We start from the raw sequence: 25,341 nt of genomic DNA on the forward strand, positions 1-25,341 counted from the left end.
GAGTGACTAAGAACCCATTTCTACCTCTTACAGTATCAAACATAGCAAACTACAATCTTTTATCCAACATATTTGTGTTTAGTCCTTGACAGTGTCATCTCAAAACTGATTGAATGTTCAACCAACTCTTTTTCTCCAGAGTCTGTGCGTCTTGTGGATGGAGCTGGTCTCTGCTCTGGGAGAGTGGAGGTGAAGTCCAATCAGTCCTGGGCCTCAGTGTGTGAAGCTGACTTTGACCGGCAGGATGCAGAGGTAGTCTGTAGGGATGTTGGCTGTGGGGCTCCTGCAGCTCTACAGGGGGGGGGCTCTATGGAGAAGGTGAGGGTCAGACCTGGGATAAAGAGTTCCAGTGTAAAGGTAATGAGTCCCTTCTCCTGGACTGTGACACCTCAGACAGAGAGAAGAACACCTGCCTACCTGGTAATGCTGTTGGAGTCACCTGCTCAGGTAAGAAACAGTTTGTCACTCAATCAACATTGTTTCTCACCTGGAGGGAAGAATATGAGAGACAATATAGGTGTGTTTTAGTGAGAAAATAGTAAGATTACTGTCTCTCTCTTTTCTTTTCTCAGAGCCTGATGATGTGAGGCTGGTGGGAGGAGGCAGTCGCTGTGCTGGTGGAGTGGAGCGGTACGACCAGGGAGAGTGGAGGATTGTGGGATCTTTCTCTAACGTGATGTCTATAGCTGAAGTAGTGTGTAGACAGATGGGTTGTGGGTCCACTGTTTCAGAACTACCTGGAAACACCACTAGAGGGTTTGGAGTTTTCTGTGATGGGTCTGAGTCTTCACTGAGGGAGTGTTGGAGAAGTTATGATCTCCGTCCTGGACTCACAGTGATCTGCTCAGGTAATAACAACATATTATAATTATATTCAACTGATTTCCTTCATTCATACAACATCCTCTGCACCTCTCATGATGACTGTTTAACTTGTCAGTCTGCTTTACTAAATAGATCACTCAGTCAAGTAGGAATCAAATACAACTTAAATATCCCAGAATGCTTTTGTATTTGAGTGTTACCTCAGTGAACGTCTCTACTCACTACCACTGTCACATGTCATGTTATTGTCACATCTAAATGAGGAAAGTAGTTGAGGAGCTACGTTTTCTTTTTTCTCTCCTCTTGTTCCAGATGTCCTGCTTCAGCCTGATATCAACATATGTTGTCTCAGTGACTGTAGGCCCACTACTCATGTTGCCCTGTGAGGGAGGGTGGCTGGCACTGTTACATGCTGATGTTATTGTCATATCTATAGGAAACTAGTTGAAGAGGTTTTCTTGCTCTCTTTTATTGTTACAGATCTCCTGGTCCAGCCTGATATCTTCCTGACTGACCCAATGGGAGGGGTCTTCAGGGGCCACCAGGGGCCCGAGATGTTCAGGGGCTACAACTTCACCATCACCTGCTCCACTCAGCCACAGTACCCAGGAGGCTCCTTCCTCCTCACGTTCACCGGCTCCAACAGAACCCAGCCAGCTGTCAATCACTCTGCTGCCTTCCTCTTCCCTGCTGCAGATGACTCCCACCAAGGGAACTACAGCTGTGTTTATGACAATTATGTTTTCTCTCATAACTTCTCCTCTGAGAGTGAGCTCCTCTCCCTCACCATCACAGGTAACTGAACATGAACCAGACTTATAACTTTGTCATTGACAGATTTCCCACAGATCTATGTGATGATGATCAGTCCCCTCATCAAAGGTGTTTCTGTTTGCAGCCTCTCCTCTGCCAGCCTTCATCATCAGACACGTTGTAGTGCTGCTGATCCTACTGACAGCCATCACCACCTCCTACCTGTACTACAAGGTAAAGACATTTACTCAGATGTTACAAGACATTTAAACTAGAGGAAGAGGGGGAGGGAGAGAGGGAAGGAGAGAGAATGGAGATACCAGAGAGTAAATGTCTGACTGTTGGTGCTGTGTCTCCCTAGCCCACCAGGAGGCAGAAGAGAGTGAACAGGGTGAGCAGCATGGATCTTTATGTCAATGCCATGGAGATGGTCTCTCTGAGCTCCAGAGCTGAAGCTGGACCGGGAGAGGAGAGAGCAGCCCAGGGGACGGAGTAGGAGTAGAATGAATCTGACCCTACATGCTGATCTTAGGTCAGTTTTGTGTTTTAAATCGATGGTCAACAGTGGACTGGTGTTTAAAATGTGGTGATAAACCTGAAGTGATTCTAATTTTAATAACACGTTCAGAATTAGTTTATCTTTCTAGAACTTTGGAAGAAATCTAAAAGTAGTGACTGCAACCACCATTATTCATTTAGTTTGGTTTTTACCACCAGAGAAACATGGGGTTTGGGTAACATGGGGTTTTTGGGTACCATGGGGTTTTGGGTAACATGGGGTTTGGGTAACATGGGGTTTGGGTAACATGGGGTTTTGGTAACTTGGAGTTTTGGGTAACATGGGGTTTTGGGTAACATGGGGTTTGGGTAACATGGGGTTTGGGGTAACATGGGGTTTGGGGTAACATGGGGTTTTGTTAACATGGAGTTTGGGGTAACATGGGGTTTGGGTAACATGGGGTAACATGGGGTTTGGGTAACATGGAGTTTGGGGTAACATGGGGTTTGGGTAACATGGGGTTTGGGGTAACATGGGGTTTGGGTAACATGGGATTTTGGGTAACAGGAGGGGTAACATGGGGTTTGGGTAACATGGGGTTTGGGTAACATGGGGTTCTGGGTAACATGGAGTTTGGTAACATGGGGTTTTGGGTATCATGGGGTTTTGGGTAACATTGGGGTTTATTAACATGGGGATTTGGGTAACATCTTATTTGGGTAACATGGATTTTTATCTGGGGTTTTTGGTGTTTTAGGTTTATGGGGTTTTGGTCTCTTGGGGTTTCTTTATCTTATTTGGTGTTTAGATTCTTTATCTTATTGAGTGTCTCTTAATATGGGGTTTTTATCTTGGGTTTGGGAACTTATTTATGGGTCTCTTAGTTCTGGGGTTTCTTATGGGTCTTTAGGGTAACATGGGGTTTGGGTAACATGGGGTTCTTTAACATGGGGTTTAGATTCTTTATCTTATTTAGGAGTTCTTTAACATGGGGTCTTAGATTCTTTGGGTAACATAGGGATTCTTTTCTTAAGTCATGGGGTTTAGGTAACTTTATCTTATTTAGTGTCTCTTAGATTCTTTATCTTATTTGGGGTCTTGGATTCTTTATCTTATTTGTGTCTCTTAGATTCTTTATCTTATTTAGTGTCTCTTAGATTCTTTATCTTATTTAGTGTCTCTTACATTCTTTATCTTATTTAGTGTCTCTTAGATTCTTTATCTTATTTAGTGTCTCTTAGATTCTTTATCTTATTTAGTGTTCTTAGATTCTTTATCTTATTTAGTGTCTTTAGATTCTTTATCTTATTTAGTCTCTTAGATTCTTTGTCTTATTTAGTGTCTCTTGGATTCTTTATCTTATTTGGTGTCTTTAGATTCTTTATCTTATGGGGTCTCTTAGATTCTTTATCTTATTTAGTGTCTCTTAGATTCTTTATCTTAGTGTCTCTTAAATTCTTTTATCTTATTTAGTGTCTCTTAGATTCTTTATCTTATTTAGTGTCTCTTAGATTCTTTATCTTAGATTCTTTATCTTATTTAGTGTCTCTTAGATTCTTTATCTTATTTAGTGTCTTTAGATTCTTTATCTTATTTAGTGTCTCTTAGATTCTTTATCTTATTTAGTGTCTCTTAGATTCTTTATCTTATTTAGTGTCTCTTAGATTCTTTATCTTGAAGTGTTTCCATTATTAGTCCAGGTATTTTATAATCATCTGTTCATTCTTTGTATTTTGAAACATTTTTTAATAAAGGGGTTTGGTTGTTTACCTCTCATGATGTTTTGATTATAAATGTTATGGGTTATTGATTATGATGTAGATTAGTGTTATGGGTTGGGTAGTATAGAGATAATGATGTTATTGATTATAAATGTTATGATATTGATTATGATGTAGATTAGTGTTATGTTGTTAGTAGTATAGAGATAATGATGTTATTGATTATAAACGTTATGATATTGATTATGATGTAGATTAGTGTTATGTTGTTAGTAGTATAGAGATAATGATGTTATTGATTATAAATGTTATGATATTGATTATGATGTAGATTAGTGTTATGTTGTTAGTAGTATAGAGATAATGATGTTATTGATTATAAATGTTATGATATTGATTATGATGTAGATTAGTGTTATGTTGTTAGTAGTATAGAGATAATGATGTTATTGATTATAAATGTTATGATATTGATTATGATGTAGATTAGTGTTATGTTGTTAGTAGTATAGAGATAATGATGTTATTGATTATAAATGTTATGATATTGATTATGATGTAGATTAGTGTTATGTTGTTAGTAGTATAGAGATAATGATGTTATTGATTATAAATGTTATGATATTGATTATGATGTAGATTAGTGTTATGATGTTGCTCTCTAAACTGCCATGTAATCAACTGAATGCTTTTAATAAAATTACAGGCTGTCAGTCTTGTGTGATTTAATTATTAGACAGACTACAACATACAGTATGAATTAACTGAGATCAGTCTGTGTGATTCCCCTCTTGGACAGACTACAACATACAGTATGAATTAACTGAGATCAGTCTGTGTGATTCCCCTCTTGGACAGACTACAACATACAGTATGAATTAACTGAGATCAGTCTGTGTGATTCCCCTCTTAGACAGACTACAACATACAGTATGAATTAACTGAGATCAGTCTGTGTGATTCCCCTCTTGGACAGACTACAACATACAGTATGAATTAACTGAGATCAGTCTGTGTGATTCCCCTCTTGGACAGACTACAACATACAGTATGAATAAACTGAGATCAGTCTGTGTGATTCCCCTCTTAGACAGACTACAACATACAGTATGAATTAACTGGTCATACATTTGGCAGGAGGATAGGAAGTGCATCTCAGTTTCCACCTCATTTTGTGGGCTGTGTGCACATAGCCTGTCTTCTCTGGAGAGCCAGGTACTGACCTGTATATAGTCCTGCTATTGTTATTTTACTGTTGCTCTTTAATTACTTTTTACTCTTTAATTACTTGTTACAGGCCAACCCAAGCTGTACTGTTCAGTAGGATAATAGTAGACCAACCCAAGCTGTACTGTTCAGTAGGATAATAGTAGACCAACCCAAGCTGTACTGTTCAGTAGGATAATAGTAGACCAACCCAAGCTGTACTGTTCAGTAGGATAATAGTAGACCAACCCAAGCTGTACTGTTCAGTAGGATAATAGTAGACCAACCCAAGCTGTACTGTTCAGTTTAATAGTACAGACTAAGCACTATTGCTGTAAGTGTTTATAGTAGACACCTAGCACTATTGTCTGTTCAGTAGGAAATAGAGACACCAAGCACTATTGTTGGATTAGCAGTGTTTATATAGTACAGACACTAGCACTATTGTTTGGATTAGCAGTGTTTATATAGTACAGACACCTAGCACTATTGTTGGATTCAGTGTTTATATAGTACAGACACCTAGCACTATTGTTGGATTAGCAGTGTTTATATAGTACAGACACCTAGCACTATTGTTGGATTAGCAGTGTTTATATAGTACAGACACCTAGCACTATTGTTGGATTAGCAGTGTTTATATAGTACAGACACCTAGCACTATTGTTGGATTAGCAGTGTTTATATAGTACAGACACCTAGCACTATTGTTGGATTAGCAGTGTTTATATAGTACAGACACCTAGCACTATTGTTGGATTAGCAGTGTTTATATAGTACAGACACCTAGCACTATTGTTGGATTAGCAGTGTTTATATAGTACAGACACCTAGCACTATTGTTGGATTAGCAGTGTTTATATAGTACAGACACCTAGCACTATTGTTGTATTAGCAGTGTTTATATAGTACAGACACCTAGCACTATTGTTGTATTAGCAGTGTTTATATAGTACAGACACCTAGCACTATTGTTGGATTAGCAGTGTTTATATAGTACAGACACCTAGCACTATTGTTGGATTAGCAGTGTTTATATAGTACAGACACCTAGCACTATTGTTGTATTAGCAGTGTTTATATAGTACAGACACCTAGCACTATTGTTGGATTAGCAGTGTTTATATAGTACAGACACCTAGCACTATTGTTGGATTAGCAGTGTTTATATAGTACAGACACCTACACTATTGTTGGATTAGCAGTGTTTATATAGTACAGACACCTGGTGGAACCAACTTCACATCGCCCCCCAGAAGAAAGGCACACGGACACCCACACTTCAGGTTGACTCAGTTTTTATCTGCAGTGAAAGATATCAAATAGTGATGACAGACATTGACAGATAGGACACAATATATCTGTTAGATAGGAGCAACAGTAGTGATACATGGTTAGGTAGGACACAAGATATCTGTTAGATAGGAACAACAGTAGTGATACATGGTTAGGTAGGACACAAGATATCTGTTAGATAGGAACAACAGTAGTGATACATGGTTAGGTAGGACACAAGATATCTGTTAGATAGGAACAACAGTAGTGACACATGGTTAGGTAGGACACAAGATATCTGTTAGATAGGAACAACAGTAGTGATACATGGTTAGGTAGGACACAAGATATCTGTTAGATAGGAACAACAGTAGTGATACATGGTTAGGTAGGACACAAGATATCTGTTAGATAGGAACAACAGTAGTGATACATGGTTAGGTAGGACACAAGATATCTGTTAGATAGGAACAACAGTAGTGATACATGGTTAGGTAGGACACAATATATCTGTTAGATAGGAACAACAGTAGTGATACATGGTTAGGTAGGACACAAGATATCTGTTAGATAGGAACAACAGTAGTGATACATGGTTAGGTAGGACACAAGATATCTGTTAGATTGGAACAACAGTAACGTTATTGATACATACCCTCAATGTGAAGTGATATTAATCCATAAATACAGAGCACAAGTACAACCCTTTTATATAAACCTTTTAAGGTAGTAAGAAAATAAACATTCACTTAATATTTCAATAAGTCACCTGCTAGTAAATCACCTGCTGGTAATAACTAGCGTGACATTGTAGTGCAGAGACCAACGGTGCTCGTTAGCTCGTCATTAACACGGCTAGCTAAGACAGCAACAACTTGGTTAACTGGCTGAAATAGGTCTTCAATTCATGAACGGCTAAATAAATATATACAGAGCCACATTCGCTATTGACTTTAGGATATATGAACCAGTTTTCCAAAACCACTATTGTGTTATACAGTTTGAAACAGTTTTTATGTACAGAGGAAGAGGACTCGAACCTGCTCTCAGAATATCTGTCAGACTGAGGAGCGGGCAGACCAACTTCCCAAATAGGGGAGAAGCACTCAAAACACACTAGTTGTTCTTTCAAAGAAAATTACACAAAAATGGTAGGTCCGAAGACCTCTCGTATTATCAACCTTACTACAATGGCAGCAAATATCTTAATGAATTCAGTAACACATAATGAAAGGAAACGTTATTTATATCACCCCTTTTCCTGAGGTGAATGGTTTCACCCACTACTCTCCCGGAACTGAGGCTTTGACGTCAACAGTTTCACTTTGTTCCGCCTTTGGTGAGCAAAACAGCTAATAACGTAGCTAAATACTGACATGATCCTCAATCGAGATATCTGTTCATATCTAAATACATGGCTCTGCTTTGGTCTATTCCATTGATATTGTCAAACTGAACATTACATTGAACATGTGAGTCATTTAGCAGACGCTCTTATCCAGAGAGACTTACAGTAGTGACTGGATACATTTTCATACGTTGCATTGGCAGGACAATTCCATTAGTAGTTGGGAGGAGAGCAGAAACAGCCTAACACCTCCACTGATACTGTGTAACCTGTCTGCAGTCAACCAGCCATCCAGACTGAAGTGAAGGCCTTGTTACAGAATGAAAACACCTTCTCTTTCGTCGGCATGGCAACCTGTAAACATGTCAGTGGCGTCACAATGTTGCACAACAGCAGCATTGGATGGAGGGTCATTGTATCATTACACAGTGTCACTGTCTATTCTACTGTATTGGTACATGTGGTATTACAATACATTAGAAGATCTGTAGACGGAAGCATTGAAACAATTTACAACACATCGTCAACTAGCAACCTACTCTGTTTCAGTGCTGTTTAAATATCCCACTTATTTTATTCTGCTGTTAAAGGCCATCAGTAGAGACAGTCAGGAAAATAGTCTTTGTAGCAAGTTTTTGTCTGTCAAACCTGGGAAGTGTGTCTATATAGGTAAGTACATATACAATTAGGATTTTACTTTAATGTCAAATGTACTGTAACTGTCTAGTTGTGGAGAGAATCTAAATATACTGTTTATTGACCTCCTCACCTCTTCATACTAGCACCATACGTTCTGTTGTTTACTGATCTCCTCTCCATTCTAGCACCATACGTTCTGTTGTTTACTGATCTCCTCTCCATTCTAGCACCATACGTTCTGTTGTTTACTGATCTCCCCTCCATTCTAGCACCATACGTTCTGTTGTTTACTGATCTCCTCTCCATTCTAGCACCATACGTTCTGTCGTTTACTGATCTCCTCTCCATTCTAGCACCATACGTTATGTTGTTTACTGATCTCCTCTCCATTCTAGCACCATACGTTCTGTTGTTTACTGATCTCCTCTCCATTCTAGCACCATACGTTCTGTTGTTTACTGATCTCCTCTCCATTCTAGCACCATACGTTCTGTTGTTTACTGATCTCCTCTCCATTCTAGCACCATACGTTCTGTTGTTTACTGATCTCCTCTCCATTCTAGCACCATACGTTCTGTTGTTTACTGAGCTCCTCTCCATTCTAGCACCATACGTTCTGTTGTTTACTGAGCTCCTCTCCATTCTAGCACCATACATTCTGTTGTTTACTGATCTCCTCTCCATTCTAGCACCATACGTTCTTCAGAAGCTGGACAGCATATGAATAGAATCCATCTTCTCTCACCTTCTCCCCTCAAGACCAACATCACACAAGATGCTTCAGAACAACAACAACAAGCTGGTGAAGTTGCTACCCAACAGGGACAACCAATATGTTTAATTGTAAAAGTTCTATATTCTACCAAGTGTTAATGTCATTGTAGAGGTTGGGTCCCAAAGACCCTCCCCATTAGTGATTAAGGGGACTTGAAGATTCATCTGTTTTGCTGCAGGCCTTATAATAGATACTGATTCTATGTGTCTAAAACTCTGCCACTATACGTTGTACAAGCATCTATATTAGTCTTTGTGGTTAGGCCCTGGCTGATGTGAGAGTGGGCTTGCAGGCTAGGTCTGAGTCTATATTAGTCTTTGTGGTTAGGCCCTGGCTAATGTGAGAGTGGGCTTGCAGGCTGGGTCTGAGTCTATATTAGTCTTTGTGGTTAGGCCCTGGCTGATGTGAGAGTGGGCTTGCAGGCTGGGTCTGAGTCTATATTAGTCTTTGTGGTTAGGCCCTGGCTGATGTGAGAGTGGGCTTGCAGGCTGGGTCTGAGTCTACTCTCACATTGCTGCTTCCTATTATTACCATTTAAGGTCATGCACTACTGACTCTCACATTGCTGCTTCCTATTATTACCATTTAAGGTCATGCACTAATGACTCTCACATTGCTGCTTCCTATTATTACCATTTAAGGTCATGCACTACTGACTCTCACATTGCTGCTTCCTATTATTACCATTTAAGGTCATGCACTACTGACTCTCACATTGCTGCTTCCTATTATTACCATTTAAGGTCATGCACTACTGACTCTCACATTGCTGCTTCCTATTATTACCATTTAAGGTCATGCACTACTGACTCTCACATTGCTGCTTCCTATTATTACCATTTAAGGTCATGCACTACTGACTCTCACATTGCTGCTTCCTATTATTACCATTTAAGGTCATGCACTACTGACTCTCACATTGCTGCTTCCTATTATTACCATTTAAGGTCATGCACTACTGACTCTCACATTGCTGCTTCCTATTATTACCATTTAATGTCATGCACTACTGACTCTCACATTGCTGCTTCCTATTATTACCATTTAAGGTCATGCACTACTGACTCTCACATTGCTGCTTCCGTGTTACTGTTGGCTGATTCTACTCAATCATACCAGCTGGTTGTTTCTACCACTGGATGTGGCGTGGGGGTATGTCAAGCGTCAGCTGGGAGAAGTCTATGATAGGTATCTCCTCTGCTTCCCCCTGTTGTCCAGTTTCTACAGGTGCTTGTCCAGTTTCTGCAGGTGCGGTCCGTGGTTCCATGAGGTCCGTGAATGCCCTGTGTTGTTGTACCCATTGTTTGATGGAGTGGGCAGATTCTTTTTATCTCTTGTCAATACGTTGTACAAGCATCTATATTAGTCTTTGTGGTTAGGCCCTGGCTGATGTGAGAGTGTGCTTGCAGGCTGGGTCTGAGTCTATATTAGTCTTTGTGGTTAGGCCCTCGCTGTTGTGAGAGTCTGCTTGCAGGCTGGGTCTGAGTCTATATTAGTCTTTGTGGTTAGGCCCTCGCTGTTGTGAGAGTGTGCTTGCAGGCTGGGTCTGAGTCAAACTGAAACTAGATAAAGAGAAGTAACCACTGTCTGGTTTTGACATGTTGATATTGTGTGACAGTGGTCAATGCTAATGAATTCAGAGAAGCTACTGTACCAGGTTACTTTATAAGGTAACCTCAGCTTATTGATACACACATACATTGACGTAGGTGATCATACCACCAGGTAGTGACCACATGTATATAATCAGCTGTGAACTTGTGATGTTATAGGACAACTATGTGTAACTTTGCTGCTCTGCCAGCAGTTTCCTGTGGAGTTTTTCTAATGTCAGTGTTTCCTGTATGTTGGTGGGTTTAACTGATCTTATCTGCTTAAAGGTTTGTCACGTCATAGAAGTAAGGAAGTAATGAGATAGAAGTCATATAGCCTAGCAGTATTTCTCACTCTTCAGTCCTCTCTTCATGACAGTAGACTTGTTTCGTCAGTGGAGCCCCAGTTAGAGACAGATATGATACCTGCAGTGGTACTGATGACCCTGTTGTGGAGCAGAGGTAAGATGCTGTTATACTGATATACACGTGTGACAGTAATATTGTAAGATATTTTACCATTTGCAGGGTTAGTAAAATAACATACAACTGGGAAGCAGACAGTAAAAATGTGTCTCAAAGCAGGACAATGATGTGATCACCTGTAAATGTACTTTACTGTAGTCTAACTGTCCATCTGGGGACAGGCACTAATGTCAGTTAAGTTGTGATGGTGTCATGCATCTGACTGTTGTATATTCAGTGTGTCAATGATTGACTGTATCTGTCTCTATGTAAATGAAAGAGTTAAGTGTATATTTGATGTATTATATTTAATATTGGTGTTATGTTAGAGTAGGAGAAGGGGGAGTGTAGATGGCAGAGGTCTGTGACCTGAGTTAAGATCAACAGGCCTGATGCTACATGTCAGGAAGAGAGAGAGAACGAGAGAGAGAAAGGAGGGGGTGGGGAGGGCAGAGGAGAGAGAGGGGGGGTGGGGAGGGTAGAGGAGAGGAGAGAGAGAGGAGGGGAGGGGTGGGGAGGGCAGAGGAGAGGAGAGAGAGGAGGAGGGGTGGGGAGGGCAGAGGGAGAGGAGAGAGAGAGAGGAGGGGAGGGGTGGGGAGGGCAGAGGAGAGAGAGAGAGAGGAGGGGAGGGGGTGGGGAGGGCAGAGGAGAGAAGAGGAGAGAGAGAGGGGGAGGAGACAGAGTATAGCTGAGGGAAGGAGGGGGTGGGGAGGGCAGAGGAGAGAGAGGGGAGGGGAGGGGGGTGGGGAGGGCAGAGGAGAGAAGAGGAGAGAGAGAGGGGAGGAGACAGAGTATAGCTGAGGGAAGGAGGGGGTGGGGAGGGCAGAGGGAGAGAGAGAGGAGGGGAGGGGTGGGGAGGGCAGAGGAGAGAAGAGGGGAGGAGACAGAGTATAGCTGAGGGAAGGAGGGGGTGGGGAGGGCAGAGGAGAGGAGAGGAGAGGAGGGGCGGGGGTGGGGAGGGCAGAGGAGAGAGAGAGGAGAGGAGGGGAGGAGACAGAGTATAGCTGAGGGAAGGAGGGGTGGGAAGGGCAGAGGGAGAGAGAGAGGAGGGGAGGGGGTGGGGAGGGCAGAGGAGAGGAGAGAGGAGGGGTGGGGAGGGCAGAGGAGAGGAGAGAGGAGAGGAGAGAGGAGAGGAGAGGAGAGGAGGGGAGGAGACAGAGTATAGCTGAGGGAAGGAGGCATGATGTGGGTGCTGCAGCTCCCCACAAAAAATAAAACAAAATACAAATATGTAATTTATAATTTTTTGTAAACTTCCGGGAACATTTTTTCACCCTAGTGGTCCAGTACTGTATAAGCAGTTTGATATATAGCCTTCTATTGGGAGCCAAAAATACACTTTTTGCTTATAGGGGCGGCAGGTAGCCTAGTAGTTAAAGTGTTGGGCCAGTAACTAAAAGGTTGCTAGATCGAATCCCTGTGCTGACAAGGTAGAAATCTGTTGTTCTGCCCATGAATAAGGTAGTTAACCCACTGTTCCTAGTTTGTCAATGTAAATATGAATTTGTTCTTAGCTGACTTGCCTAGTTAAAAAAAACAATAGGACTACATCATCATCCTCTGTCTGCATCCTCATCCCTACCTGTAGTCTACCTCTCTCTGTCTGCATCCTAATCCCTACCTGTAGTTTACCTACCTCTGGTATAATGCATTTCCACCTCTCACTCCATCAGTGTTTCTCTGTCTGCATCCTAATCCCTACCTGTAGTCTACCTACCTCTGGTATAATGCATTTCCACCTCTCACTCCATCAGTGTTTCTCTGTCTGCATCCTAATCCCTACCTGTAGTCTACCTACCTCTGGTATAATGCATTTCCACATCTTTCCATCAGTGCTACTTGTCCATCTTTCTGAATTAAAAGATGAACAGATCAATATTGTTGGCATAAGGTCATTAAAAGGTCAACTAAATGATGTAGTTATAGTGTGGATGTAGGGCTGTTTTTAGTATGTAATGAGCACCCAGATGCTGCGTATTCAACACAATAATATCAGACAGACCAGCTGGCCCGTGCTGCCTCCGTGTTGACTACTATGTTGCAATGTGAATATTATCAGAGTTGTCTTGTTGATACTAAATGTTTCAGTTTCTCCGAGCCTCATCGTTCATTTATACAATGTTTCAATATTATCAGAGACACCTTGTTGATGCAATGCTTCAGTATTCACAGAATGTTTCCTTTGCCTGGTGAATTATAAAGACTGGCAAAATGATTTGGGTGCAGACATCATTAGAACATCTCTGAATGCAGAGCAACAATGTAGGTGGGAAGCACATGAGAAAATGAAGCCATTGATCATACTTTTGTGATATTCCTGCCTTGAGAAACTGGTAATTTAACGGAGGGTCTAACACGTTTCTCCTATTTGTCTGCCTCTTTAGTCCAGGATGCATTGCATGGTGCCTTTGCCAGAGACATTATAGAAAAGGAGATAGGAATCCAATTTGATGAAACAATATATCACGCCCTTCCCAGCAGACTGTTGACCAATCACGTTCAGGTTGTCATGCTGTGTCACGCGGTTAGTCCGCCCCATCCGCATGCGGTATCGTTACTACAGCCTCAAGCTCATTACCATAACGCAACGTTAGCGATTTCTAAAATCGCAAATGAAATGAAATAAATATGCCTGCTCTCAAGCTTATCCTTTTCTTAACAATCCTGTCGTCTCAGATTTTCAAAATATGCTTTAGAACCAGAGAAAATCAATAATTTGTGTAAGAGTGGTGATAGCTAGCTTAGCATTTAGCGTTAGCATTTAGCACGCAACATATTCACAAAACCAGCAAAGGAATCAAATAAAATAATTTACCTTTGAAGAACTTCAGATGTTTCAATGAGGAGACTCTCAGTTACATAGCAGATGTCCAGTTTTTCCTGAAAGATTCTTGTGTAGGACACATCGTTCCGTTTGTTACTATGCATTTGGCTACCGAAACTAACCGAAAATTCAGTGACCTACACGTCGAACTTTTTTCCGAATTAACTCCATAATATCGACTGAAACATGGAAAACGTTGTTTGAATCAATCCTCAAGGTGTTTTGTCATATATCTCTTCATTGAAATGCCGATCCTGGAAGCCTGCATTCTTCTCTGATTCGGATGGAAAAATACTGGTAGCTGACTTTTGCACACCAATTTCCACGCAGACACCGTGCGGGACACTTGGCAATTGTAGTCTCTTATGGTCAATCTTCCAATGATATGCCTACAAATACGTCACAATGCTGCAGACACCTTGGGGAAACGACAGAAAGTGTCCGTTCATTCCTGTCGCATTCACAGCCATATAAGGCGATCATGGAAAACGTAGCTTCAGAAATCCTGTTCATTTCCTGGTCGCTCAAACATCTTGGTTTTGCCTGAAGCTTTTGTTATAAGGCACTCACAGTGAAAATCTTTGCAGTTCTGGAAACGTAAGAGTGTCTTCTTTCCAAAACTATCAATTCCAAGCATAGTCGAGCATCTTTTCGTGACAAAATATTGCGCTTAAAACGGGCACGTCTTTTTATCCAAAAATGAAATAATGCCCCTATAGGACTAACAGGTTAAGATAATCGTCACGCAATTCCTTCTCATAGTCAGTATACTGTATGTCGAGAAATGTGCCTATTTTCTTCGAAGTACGTAATGCCACGATTCCAAAGCTATACGATACTACAGATAGTAAGTTAATTACCTCACATCTCGGAAAAGACTGGTAATGTTGTACTTCTTGTTGACTAAATTCGTGTTAATGTTGGGTTTTTGAGCTAGCGCCCAGTAGACTCCCATTCACTCCGTGAAATCTGCCGTTGTGATTTAAACTCCACTCTGGGAGACACATCGATCTGCAGGTTGAACATGGTGAGATTGGAGACTCCTAAATTGATAGTGCAGTTTGTTTAGGTGATTTAACAGCTAGTTAGCTACTTCACATGCTGATATTGTCTTTGGTATTATTGTGTGTAGATACATTTAGCCAGTCAGCCAGCCCACACAGAGAGCATTGCATTGTGGATGTTGTAGTCGACTTGAGCTGCAACAGATTTCCACAACGATTTTCCATCTTGTTACCAACCTTATTATTAGGGAAGCACCGATAGTACATTTTTGGCCGATACCGATATCCAATATTTTCCTTGCCAAAAAGAAACCATACCGATAACTGATATAAAACATTTTGCCGTCTTTTAAGCATTCTAGTACAGTTAAATAGTGAATGTCTGGGGGCATTTCTGTTAGTTTTTGCTGTTCTCCAAATACTACTTTCGAGTTTATAGTAAATTAGCTTCAACTGGTGGAGGGATTCGACACACCCCATTTAGCCATACCCTAGGTTTATCTGTATTTCTACACACCCCATTTAGCCATACCCTAGGTTTATCTGTATTTCTACACACCCCATTTAGCCATACCCTAGGTTTATCTGTATTTCTACACACCCCATTTAGCCATACCCTAGGTTTATCTGTATTTCTACACATCCCATTTAGCCATACCTAGGTTTAGCTGTATTTCTACACACCCCATTTAGCCATACCCTAGGTTTATCTGTATTTCTACACACCCAAACTACTTGATGTGTCTATGGGACAGAGGAGGAGGGGATATGAAGAGAGGGAAGGGAGGAGAGAGGGAGATGTCAACAGAGATAGGGCTGACAGAATAACATGCAGTCAACTGAATATCTTTTCAGAACTGACTTCTCACCAGTGATGTCATCACAACCAGCAATCTTTTCAATCTTGGTCTGGCTCAGCTTGACCCCTGACCTTTGTTTTTAAATAATGAAATTCAGACAGAAGCAAATGTATTAAATTAGATCCACCACGTGTTTCAATCAGACCACCATAGTCCCTGTGTCTAAGAACACCAAGGTAACCTGCCTAAATGACTACCGACCGGTAGCTCTCACGTCTGTAGCCATGAAGTGATTTGAAAGGCTGGTCCTGGCTCACATCAACACCATTATCCCAGAAACCCGAGACCCACTGCAATTTCCATACCGCCCAACAGATCCACAGATGATGCAATCTCTATTGAACTCCACACTGCCCTTTCCCACCTGGACAAAAGGAACACCTATGTGTGAATGCTATTCATTGACTACAGCTCAGCGTTCAACACCATAGTGCCCTCAAAGCTCATCACTAAGCTAAGGACCCTGGGACTGAACACCTCCCCTACAACTGGATCCTGGACTTCCTGACGGGCCGCCCCAGGTGGTGAGGGTAGGTAGCAACAGGTGGTAAGGGTAGGTAACAACAGGTGGTAAGACGGGCCGCCCCCAGGTGGTAAGGGTAGGTCACAACACATCCTCCACGCTGATCCTCAACACGGGGGCTGTGTGCTCAGTCCCCTCCTGTACTGATCCTCCTCAACACGGGGGCTGTGTGCTCAGTCCTCCTGTACTGATCCTCAACACGGGGGCTGTGTGCTCAGTCCCCTCCTGTACTGATCCTCAACACGGGGCTGTGTGCTCAGTCCCCTCCTGTACTCCCTGTTCACTCATGACTGCACGCCGAGGCATGACTACAACACCATCATTAAGTTTGCCGATGACACAACAGCGGTAGGCCTGATCACTGACAACAGTGCGACAGCCTATAGGGAGGAGGTCAGAGACCTGGCCGTGTGCTGCCAGGACAACAATCTCTCACTCAACGTGATCAAGACAAAGGCGATGATTGTGAAAGACAGGAAAGGAGGACCGAGGACGCCCCCATTCTCATCAACGGGGCTGTAGTGGAGCAGGTTGAGAGCTTCAAGTTCCTTGGTGTCACATCACCAACAAACTAACATGGTCCAATCACACAAAGACAGTCGTGAAGCAGGCACGAAAAAAAAAGAAGCCTGAAAAGATTTGGCATGGGTACTCAGATCCTCAAAGGTTCTACAGCTGCACCATCGAGAGCATCCTGACGGGTTGCATCACTGCCTGGTATGGCAACTGATCGACCTCTGACCGCATGACACTATAGAGGGTAGTGCGTACGGCCCAGTACATCACTGAGTCATCTAATCAAATGGCTACCCAGACTATTTGCATTGTCCCCCCCCCCTTCGCCTACTCTGCTGCTACTCTCTGTTATTATCTATGTATAGTCACTTTAATAACTCTACCTACATGTAAATATTACCTCAATTACCTTGACACCGGTGACCCGCACATTGACTCTGCCGGTACACCGGTACCACTAGGGCCTTCTCAACCAGATGGTTCCACTAGGGCCTTCTCAACCAGATGGTACCACTAGGGCCTTCTCAACCCAGATGGTTCCACTATGGCCCTCTCAACCAGATGGTTCCACTATGGCCTTCTCAACCAGATGGTTCCACTATGGCCTTCTCAACCAGATGGTTCCACTATGGCCTTCTCAACCAGATGGTTCCACTAGGGCCCTCTCAACCAGATGGTTCCACTAGGGCCTTCTCAACCAGATGGTACCACTGGCCTTCTCAACCAGATGGTTCCACTAGGGCCATCTCAACCAGATGGTTCCACTAGGGCCATCTCAACCAGATGGTTCCACTAGGCCCCCTCTCAACCAGATGGTACCACTAGGGCCCTCTCAACCAGATGGTTCCACTAGGGCCATCTCAACCAGATGGTTCCACTAGGGCCCTCTCAACCAGATGGTTCCACTAGGGCCATCTCAACCAGATGGTTCCACTATGGCCCTCTCAACCAGATGGTTCCACTATGGCCCTCTCAACCAGATGGTTCCACTATGGCCCTCTCAACCAGATGGTTCCACTATGGCCCTCTCAACCAGATGGTTCCACTATGGCCCTCTCAACCAGATGGTACCACTAGGGCCCTCTCAACCAGATGGTTCCACTGGGCCCTCTCAACCAGATGGTTCCACTATGGCCCTCTCAACCAGATGGTACCACTAGGGCCCTCTCAACCAGATGGTTCCACTAGGGCCTTCTCAACCAGCTGGCTCCACTAAGGTCCTCTCAGTCAGCTGGTGTGTGTAGGAGAGTGTGATCTGTGTGTACAACTAGTAGAAGTACACATTTTAAGGAAATTAACTAAAGTGATACATCTAGTCCTAGGTTTTATTTACTGTGGTGTTTGTTCTCCATTAGTTACCCTGTTCTCATCACAACAGGTCACACATTCTGCTGACATGATTACACACTGTGGTATTTCACCTAACAGATAACAATATTATATTTTGGGGTCTTTGTAATCTGAGGGAAATATGTGTCTCTTATATCGTTCTACATTTGTCAGGAGGTTAGGAAGTACAGCTCAGTATCCAACTGATTTTGTGGGCAGTGGGCACATAGCCTGTCTTCTCTCTGCCTGTTTCAATCCTTTCTCAATAGCAAGGCTATGCTCACTTCATTTCTATATTGTACATGTTTTCCTCAGTTTTCTATCAGATAGTCTGTCACCATGTAATGGGGCGGCAGGGTAGGTTAGAGTGTTGGACTAGTAACCGGAAGGTTGCAAGTTCAAACCCCCGAGCTGACAAGGTACAAATCTGTCGTTCTGCCCTGAACAGGCAGTTAACCCACTGTTCCTAGGACGTCATTGAAAATAAGAATTTGTTCTTAACTGACTTGTCTAGTAAAATAAAGGGGGAAAAAATGTCTGTTTAGGGCGAAATAGTCTTGGGATTTTTTTTATTTTGGGGGAAAAAAATGTTTTGTATCTGGGAGATATAAGAAAGATCAGGAAACTCATATTAATATTTGACATTATTTAACCCTTATTGTTTGGAACTAAACTCTCCATATATACTTCCATAAATGTGTTAAACTGGTACCAGGAGACCTTCAGACGAGTCTTGTAAAGCTTGTGGGTGTCCTAGATCACAACAACCTGTCTGTGTTCCTGAGAGACTCACCTTTCCATAGTGGGGTCATGTTAGTGTGTCCTAGATCACAACAACCTGTCTGTGTTCTGAGAGACTCACCTTTCCATAGTGGGGTCATGTTAGTGTGTCCTAGATCACAACAACCTGTCTGTGTTCCTGAGAGACTCACCTTTCCATAGTGGGGTCATGTTAGTGTGTCCTAGATCACAACAACCTGTCTGTGTTCCTGAGAGACTCACCTTTCCATAGTGGGGTCATGTTAGTGTGTCCTAGATCACAACAACCTGTCTGTGTTCCTGAGAGACTCACCTTTCCATAGCGGGTCATGATGGTGTGTCCTAGATCACAACAACCTGTCTGTGTTCCTGAGACTCACCTTTCCATAGTGGAGGTCATGTTAGTGTGTCCTAGATCACAACAACCTGTCTGTGTTCCTGAGAGACTCACCTTTCCATAGTGGGGGTCATGTTAGTGTGTCTAGATCACAACAACCTGTATGTGTTCCTGAGAGACTCACCTTTCCATAGTGGGGTCATGTTAGTGTGTCCTAGATCACATCAACCTGTATGTGTTCTGAGAGACTCACCTTTCCATAGTGGGGTCATGTTAGTGTGTCCTAGATCACAACAACCTGTCTGTGTTCCTGAGACTCACCTTTCCATAGTGGGGTCATGTTAGTGTGTCCTAGATCACAACAACCTGTCTGTGTTCTGAGAGACTCACCTTTCCATAGTGGGGTCATGTTAGTGTGTCCTAGATCACAACAACCTGTCTGTGTTCCTGAAAGACTCACCTTTCCATAGTGGGGTCATGTTAGTGTGTCCTAGATCACAACAACCTGTCTGTGTTCCTGAGAGACTCACCTTTCCATAGTGGGGTCATGTTAGTGTGTCGTTCAAACGGTTCTGACACTACAGACAGAAGTTAGCAGATGGACTGTATGACCTCAGACGATGCTTAGGGGCCATAGAGCAAAACGGAGAACATCATCGTGTTCCTGAGTCTCATCTTTCCATCGTTTACAGGCCAAACTGATCTGGCGTTACAGATTTCCACACGGCCGTAGAAATTGTAGGCTAAGGGTTCAATTGTAAATGAAAAGAGCATCTGCCAAACATGGATTGTGTGTAAAGAGCATCTGCCAAACATGGATTGTGTGTGAAGAGCATCTGCCAAACATGGATTGTGTGTGAAGAGCATCTGCCAAACATGGATTGTGTGTGAGGTACAGAGATGTGGTCAGTCATATAATAATCATCCTGTGGTCTACGTTTTGTTCATCATCAAGCAGACCAGATCATTAGAGATGGTGGAGCCTGTTAGGCTGTTTAAAATGGAAGAATATCATTTATATACTCTAGCATGAGACTAATACCTCTATATACATTTTAACAGGATTTGAGTGAAGTTTTCTAAATTGTTTTCATAATATATATATATATATATATATACCATTTTCACTGAGACATCATCAATTTAAATCCCAATTTGTAAGGAAAGAATAAATAATAAAAAATCCACAATGTATTGGACAGAGCTATGAGGTCTAAAGGTCTGTCTTTCCAAGACATTCTGTTCATCTGCAAGCAGACCTGATGATTATAGATGGAGGGAGAACCTGTTATTTACAATGGAAGAATATAACTTACTGTAGCCTATATAAATTTACAAGAGAAAGTTCTGGATTACTTTTCTTTGTTAACAGTCCTACAACTGTCACATTATGTATCAACTGATTTACTTAACTAAAGGCACATCTCAATATGTGGTCCAGGTGTCTTAGTGTTCCTATAGAAACCTGTGTCCAAACTCAGCATTAAATAGCATCTAATCAGAATAGTGTACAGAGCTAAGTTATTACAGCTATTTAAATGTAATGCGCTTTTTAGTGTTTATTCTGTGTCATTAATAAAATCACTGTTGCCTATTAGATCAATATCAGTGTGAACACATCTGATTGGACTAGATCCATGTTGAGGTGAGACACATCTGATTGGACTAGATCCATGTTGAGGTGAGACACGTCTGATTGGACTAGATCCATGTTGAGGTGAGACCATACCATGTCTTTATTGGTTTGTGTGAGAAGGCAGTTTGGGAGAAGGTGGTGGACCGTTTGAGGATTCTACAGTTCCCCTGGTGGAGGTTCTTGGAACACTGATATTTAAGTCTGAGGTTGATGAATACCAAATGTGATCCTGCTGTGTTAAAACCTGTTAAAGCGAGGGGTTCCCCTCAGGGAACAAATGAAGCTCTGTGCCCAAAGCGCGCCCTAACGCACATGGAAATCCTCGCGACACTCAACGTTTTTCGCCTCATTGGGTCAAAGTTCACAGCATTTGCACAATTAAACGCTCTACTAAATGAGGACATCTTAGTGGAAGACATAAGAAGTGTTTCCAGATCCATAACTTGTTGGGAAGGGAGGGGGCGATGACGTCAAAGTTGCCCCAACTTTCAGGATCTCAAAACTAGTTTGGAAGATTGCCTGCCCTGTGAGTTCTGAGATACTCACAGACATAATTCAAACGGTTTTAGAAGAGAGGTTTTCTATCCAATAATATAATCATTTGCATATATTAGCAATTTAGGACAGATTTTTATGCAGTTTACTATGGGCAGAATAGGAGAACAAGTTGAGAATAGGCCTATATTGCTGTATTGGTTCTGTGGTTTTCAGAGAAACAAAATAGTTCAGAGTTCTGGTAATTTAGGGAGATAATAAAACATCCCCACTTTTAGAACCCAGGGAACCAGGAAAAGTAGCCTACTTCCATGCGTAGGGAGGAGTCATCACTCATAACAGGAAAAGTAGCCTACTTCTATGCGTACTGAGGGTCATCACTCATAACAGGAAAAGTAGACTTCCAGGGGGTACGAGCGTCATCACTCAGAACAGGAAGGGGGAGACTTCTAGGCGTACTGAGGCGTCATCAATAACAGGAAAAGTAGGGGACTTCCATGCGTAGAGGCGTCATCACTCATAACAGGAAAAGTAGCCTACTTCCATGCGTACTGAGGCGTCATCACTCATAACAGGAAAGGTAGCCTACTTCCATGCGTACTGAGGCGTCATCACTCATAACAGGAAAAGTAGCCTACTTCCATGCGTAGGGGAGGCGTCATCACTCATAATAGACAGGAATGACAATAAAGACAGGACATTCAAACAAAAGACAATAATTAAATTGACAGAACAATAAAAAAAAAAAATGGACAAAATCATAAATGTTATGAAATAAAACAGCTTGTTGATCAAGTGTAGCAATTTTAATTGAAATGACCGTTAATCAACATTCATGAGAAAATATTTGAATGAAAGTTTAACATTTACTGGTTGTGAAAAAGTGCATTCAGAAAGTATTCAGACCTCTTGACTTTTAACACATTTTGATATGTTACAGCCTTAATGACATCACTATACCCCATAATAACATCACTATACCCCATAATGACATCACTATACCCCATAATGACATCACTATACCCCATAATGACATCACTATACCCCATAATGACATCACTATACCCCATAATGACATCACTATACCCCATAATGACATCACTATACCCCATAATAACATCACTATACCCCATAATGACATCACTATACCCCATAATGACATCACTATACCCCATAATGACATCACTATACCCCATAATAACATCTCTATACCCCATAATAACATCACTATACCACATAATAACATCACTGAATACCCCATAATGACATCACTATACCCCATAATGACATCACTATACCCCATAATGACATCACTATACCCCATAATGACATCACTATACCCCATAATGACATCACTATACCCCATAATAACATCACTATACCCCATAATAACATCACTATACCCCATAATAACATCCCTATACCCCATAATGACATCACTATACCCCATAATAACATCACTATACCCCATAATGACATCACTATACTCCATAATGACATCACTATACCCAATAATGACATCACTATACTCCATAATGACATCACTATACCCCATAATGACATCACTATACTTCATAATGACACCACTATACCCCATAATGACATCACTATACCCCATAATGACATCACTATACTCCATAATGACATCACTATACCCCATAATGACATCACTATACTCCATAATGACATCACTATACCCCATAATGACATCACTATACCCCATAATAACATCTCTATACCCCATAATAACATCTCTATACCCCATAATAACATCACTATCCACCACAATGACATCACTATACCCCATAATGACATCACTATACTCCATAATGACATCACTATACCCCATAATGACATCACTATACTCCATAATGACATCACTATACCCCATAATGACATCACTATACCCCATAATGACATCACTATACTCCATAATGACATCACTATACCCCATAATGACATCACTATACTCCATAATGACATCACTATACCCCATAATGACATCACTATACCCCATAATAACATCTCTATAAACCATAATAACATCTCTATACCCCATAATAACATCTCTATACCCCATAATAACATCACTATCCACCACAATGATATCACTATACCCCATAATGACATCACTATACCCCATAATAACATCACTATACCCCATAATATAGGGGGATAATAACATCAGAAGAGGGGGTTAATGACATCACTGTTTATAAGTGTGTATGTGTAGTCTAGTGAGTGTTTATATAGGTGTATGTGTAGTCTAGTGAGTGTTTGTAGTGTGTATGTGAGAGTCTAGTGAGTGTTTATATAGTGTGTATGTGTAGTCTAGTGAGTGTTTAAGATTGTGTATGTGTAGTCTAGTGAGTGTTTATATAGTGTGTATGTGTGGGAGTGAGTGTTTATATAGTGTGTATGTGTAGTCTAGTGAGTGTTTGTAGTGTGTATGTGTAGTCTAGTGAGTGTTTATATAGTGTGTATGTGTAGTCTAGTGAGTGTTTATATAGTGTGTATGTGGAGGGGGAGTGAGTGTTTATATAGGTGTGTATGTGTAGTCTAGTGAGTGTTTGTAGTGTGTATGTGTAGTCTAGTGAGTGTTTATATAGTGTGTATGTGTAGTCTAGTGAGTGTTTAGAATAGTGTGTATGTGTAGTCTAGTGAGTGTTTGTAGGTGTATGTGGAGTCTAGTGAGTGTTTATATAGTGTGTATGTGTAGTCTAGTGAGTGTTTATATAGTGTGCATGTGTATTGTCTATGGAGATTGCATGGCTGAGTGCTTGATTTTATACATCTGTCAGGAAGGGGTGTGGCTGAAATAGAATCCACTAATTTGAAGGGGTGTCCACATACTTTTGTATATATAGTGTATGTACACATGGGTGTTGTTGCACCATACCAACGATAAGCCTGTCTTCCCCATCACATCATGAAAGGTCATGTTGATGTTCATTTAACCTCTGTCTCTCTCTTCCTCTGACTCCTTTTTTCTCCTTTGTTTCTCTCTCTCTTTCTCCTCTGTCTCTCTCTTTCTCCTCTGTCTCTCTCTCTCTTTCTCCTCAGATCTCCAGGCTCAAAGTGTCAGTCCACCAGGTAGGTAGAGTATAAATCTACAGTGATTATAGCAGTTCAATATTAGTCAACTTTATTATCCCACATGGAGAAATTCATGTGTCCATACAAACCATTCTAAACCCCAATAACAAGTAGTGTTTTATGGAACTACTAATACTTGTCAACCACAAAGCATCACTGCTGTTAGAATAACAGAATCACTGTCATCATCTGTCCTCACCACTGTGTTTTCCTCTCTGCTGTTTACAGCTGAAGACTCAGTCAGACTGGTGAATGGGACCACTTCCTGTTCTGGGACAGTGGAAGTCTTCTATGAAGGAGAGTGGACAGGTCTATGTACTGGGTGGTGGAGCATGATGAAAGAGGTTAAGGTTGTGTGTAGAGAGCTGGATTGTGGGAATGTTGTATCTGTATCTAGAGGACCTCTGTTTGAAGATGGAAGAAGAGGAGTCAGACTATCTAGTAGATGTAGTGGAGATGAGTCTTCTATTAGACGGTGTGACATCATAGAAGAACCTGGTGTCTGTTATGTTGAATATTATCATCATGTGACCTGTTCAGGTAAGAGACTGGTCATATTGAGAGATTTATTTATACATTATATAATATTACCATGTATCATGTTTTATGTGTTTTTATTTCATTTAAATAGAGGGAGAGATGTCAGATGTATTTAAACATTATATTTGTGTTTGTCATATTGGTTTATGGGAGATGTTCATGGGCAGATCATTGTAGTTCAGATGGTACTGAAGTGAAGCTGCCTGATGGATGTCCAGCTGTTTATTTTCTATAAAGTGAAGTGAACTTATTCCTGTCTCCTGCCTGCATTATTCCCAACCCGATCCTGAGTGACTAAGAACCCATTTCTACCTCTTACAGTAT

At 41.6% G+C, this 25,341-nt stretch overlaps 2 protein-coding genes across 2 annotated transcripts in view; both read left to right on the top strand.

Moving 5' to 3' along the window:
- Nucleotides 1–265: 265 nt before the first annotated feature.
- LOC135571207 (uncharacterized) lies at nucleotides 266–2,371 on the top strand. Its single transcript, XM_065016997.1, has 5 exons — nucleotides 266–447; nucleotides 573–848; nucleotides 1,306–1,620; nucleotides 1,724–1,812; nucleotides 1,940–2,371. Exons 2-5 carry the CDS (start codon nucleotides 677–679, stop codon nucleotides 2,072–2,074), a joined length of 711 nt encoding a protein of 236 aa, XP_064873069.1. The 5' UTR covers nucleotides 266–447; nucleotides 573–676; the 3' UTR covers nucleotides 2,075–2,371.
- An 8,208-nt stretch (nucleotides 2,372–10,579) lies between these two features.
- The window catches only part of LOC135571201 (scavenger receptor cysteine-rich type 1 protein M130-like), a 105,789-nt gene continuing 91,027 nt past the window's right edge, over nucleotides 10,580–25,341 (top strand). Inside the window, exon 1 of the mRNA XM_065016993.1 lies at nucleotides 10,580–11,095. Coding sequence (XP_064873065.1) covers nucleotides 11,053–11,095 — 43 coding nt within the window. The 5' untranslated portion in view covers nucleotides 10,580–11,052. The remainder of the gene's footprint in view (nucleotides 11,096–25,341) is intronic.

This window comes from Oncorhynchus nerka, unplaced genomic scaffold (assembly GCF_034236695.1).
Source record: "Oncorhynchus nerka isolate Pitt River unplaced genomic scaffold, Oner_Uvic_2.0 unplaced_scaffold_696, whole genome shotgun sequence".
NCBI lineage: Eukaryota > Metazoa > Chordata > Actinopteri > Salmoniformes > Salmonidae > Oncorhynchus > Oncorhynchus nerka.

Excerpts from the sequence above, each read along its gene's own strand:
- LOC135571207 (XM_065016997.1), top strand. The coding sequence starts at position 677 with ATGTCTATAGCTGAAGTAGTGTGTAGACAGATGGGTTGTGGGTCCACT. Across the intron at positions 1,621-1,723 it reads CCTCTCCCTCACCATCACAG|CCTCTCCTCTGCCAGCCTTC; the intron begins GTAACTGAACAT and ends TTCTGTTTGCAG. Across the intron at positions 1,813-1,939 it reads CCTCCTACCTGTACTACAAG|CCCACCAGGAGGCAGAAGAG; the intron begins GTAAAGACATTT and ends GTGTCTCCCTAG.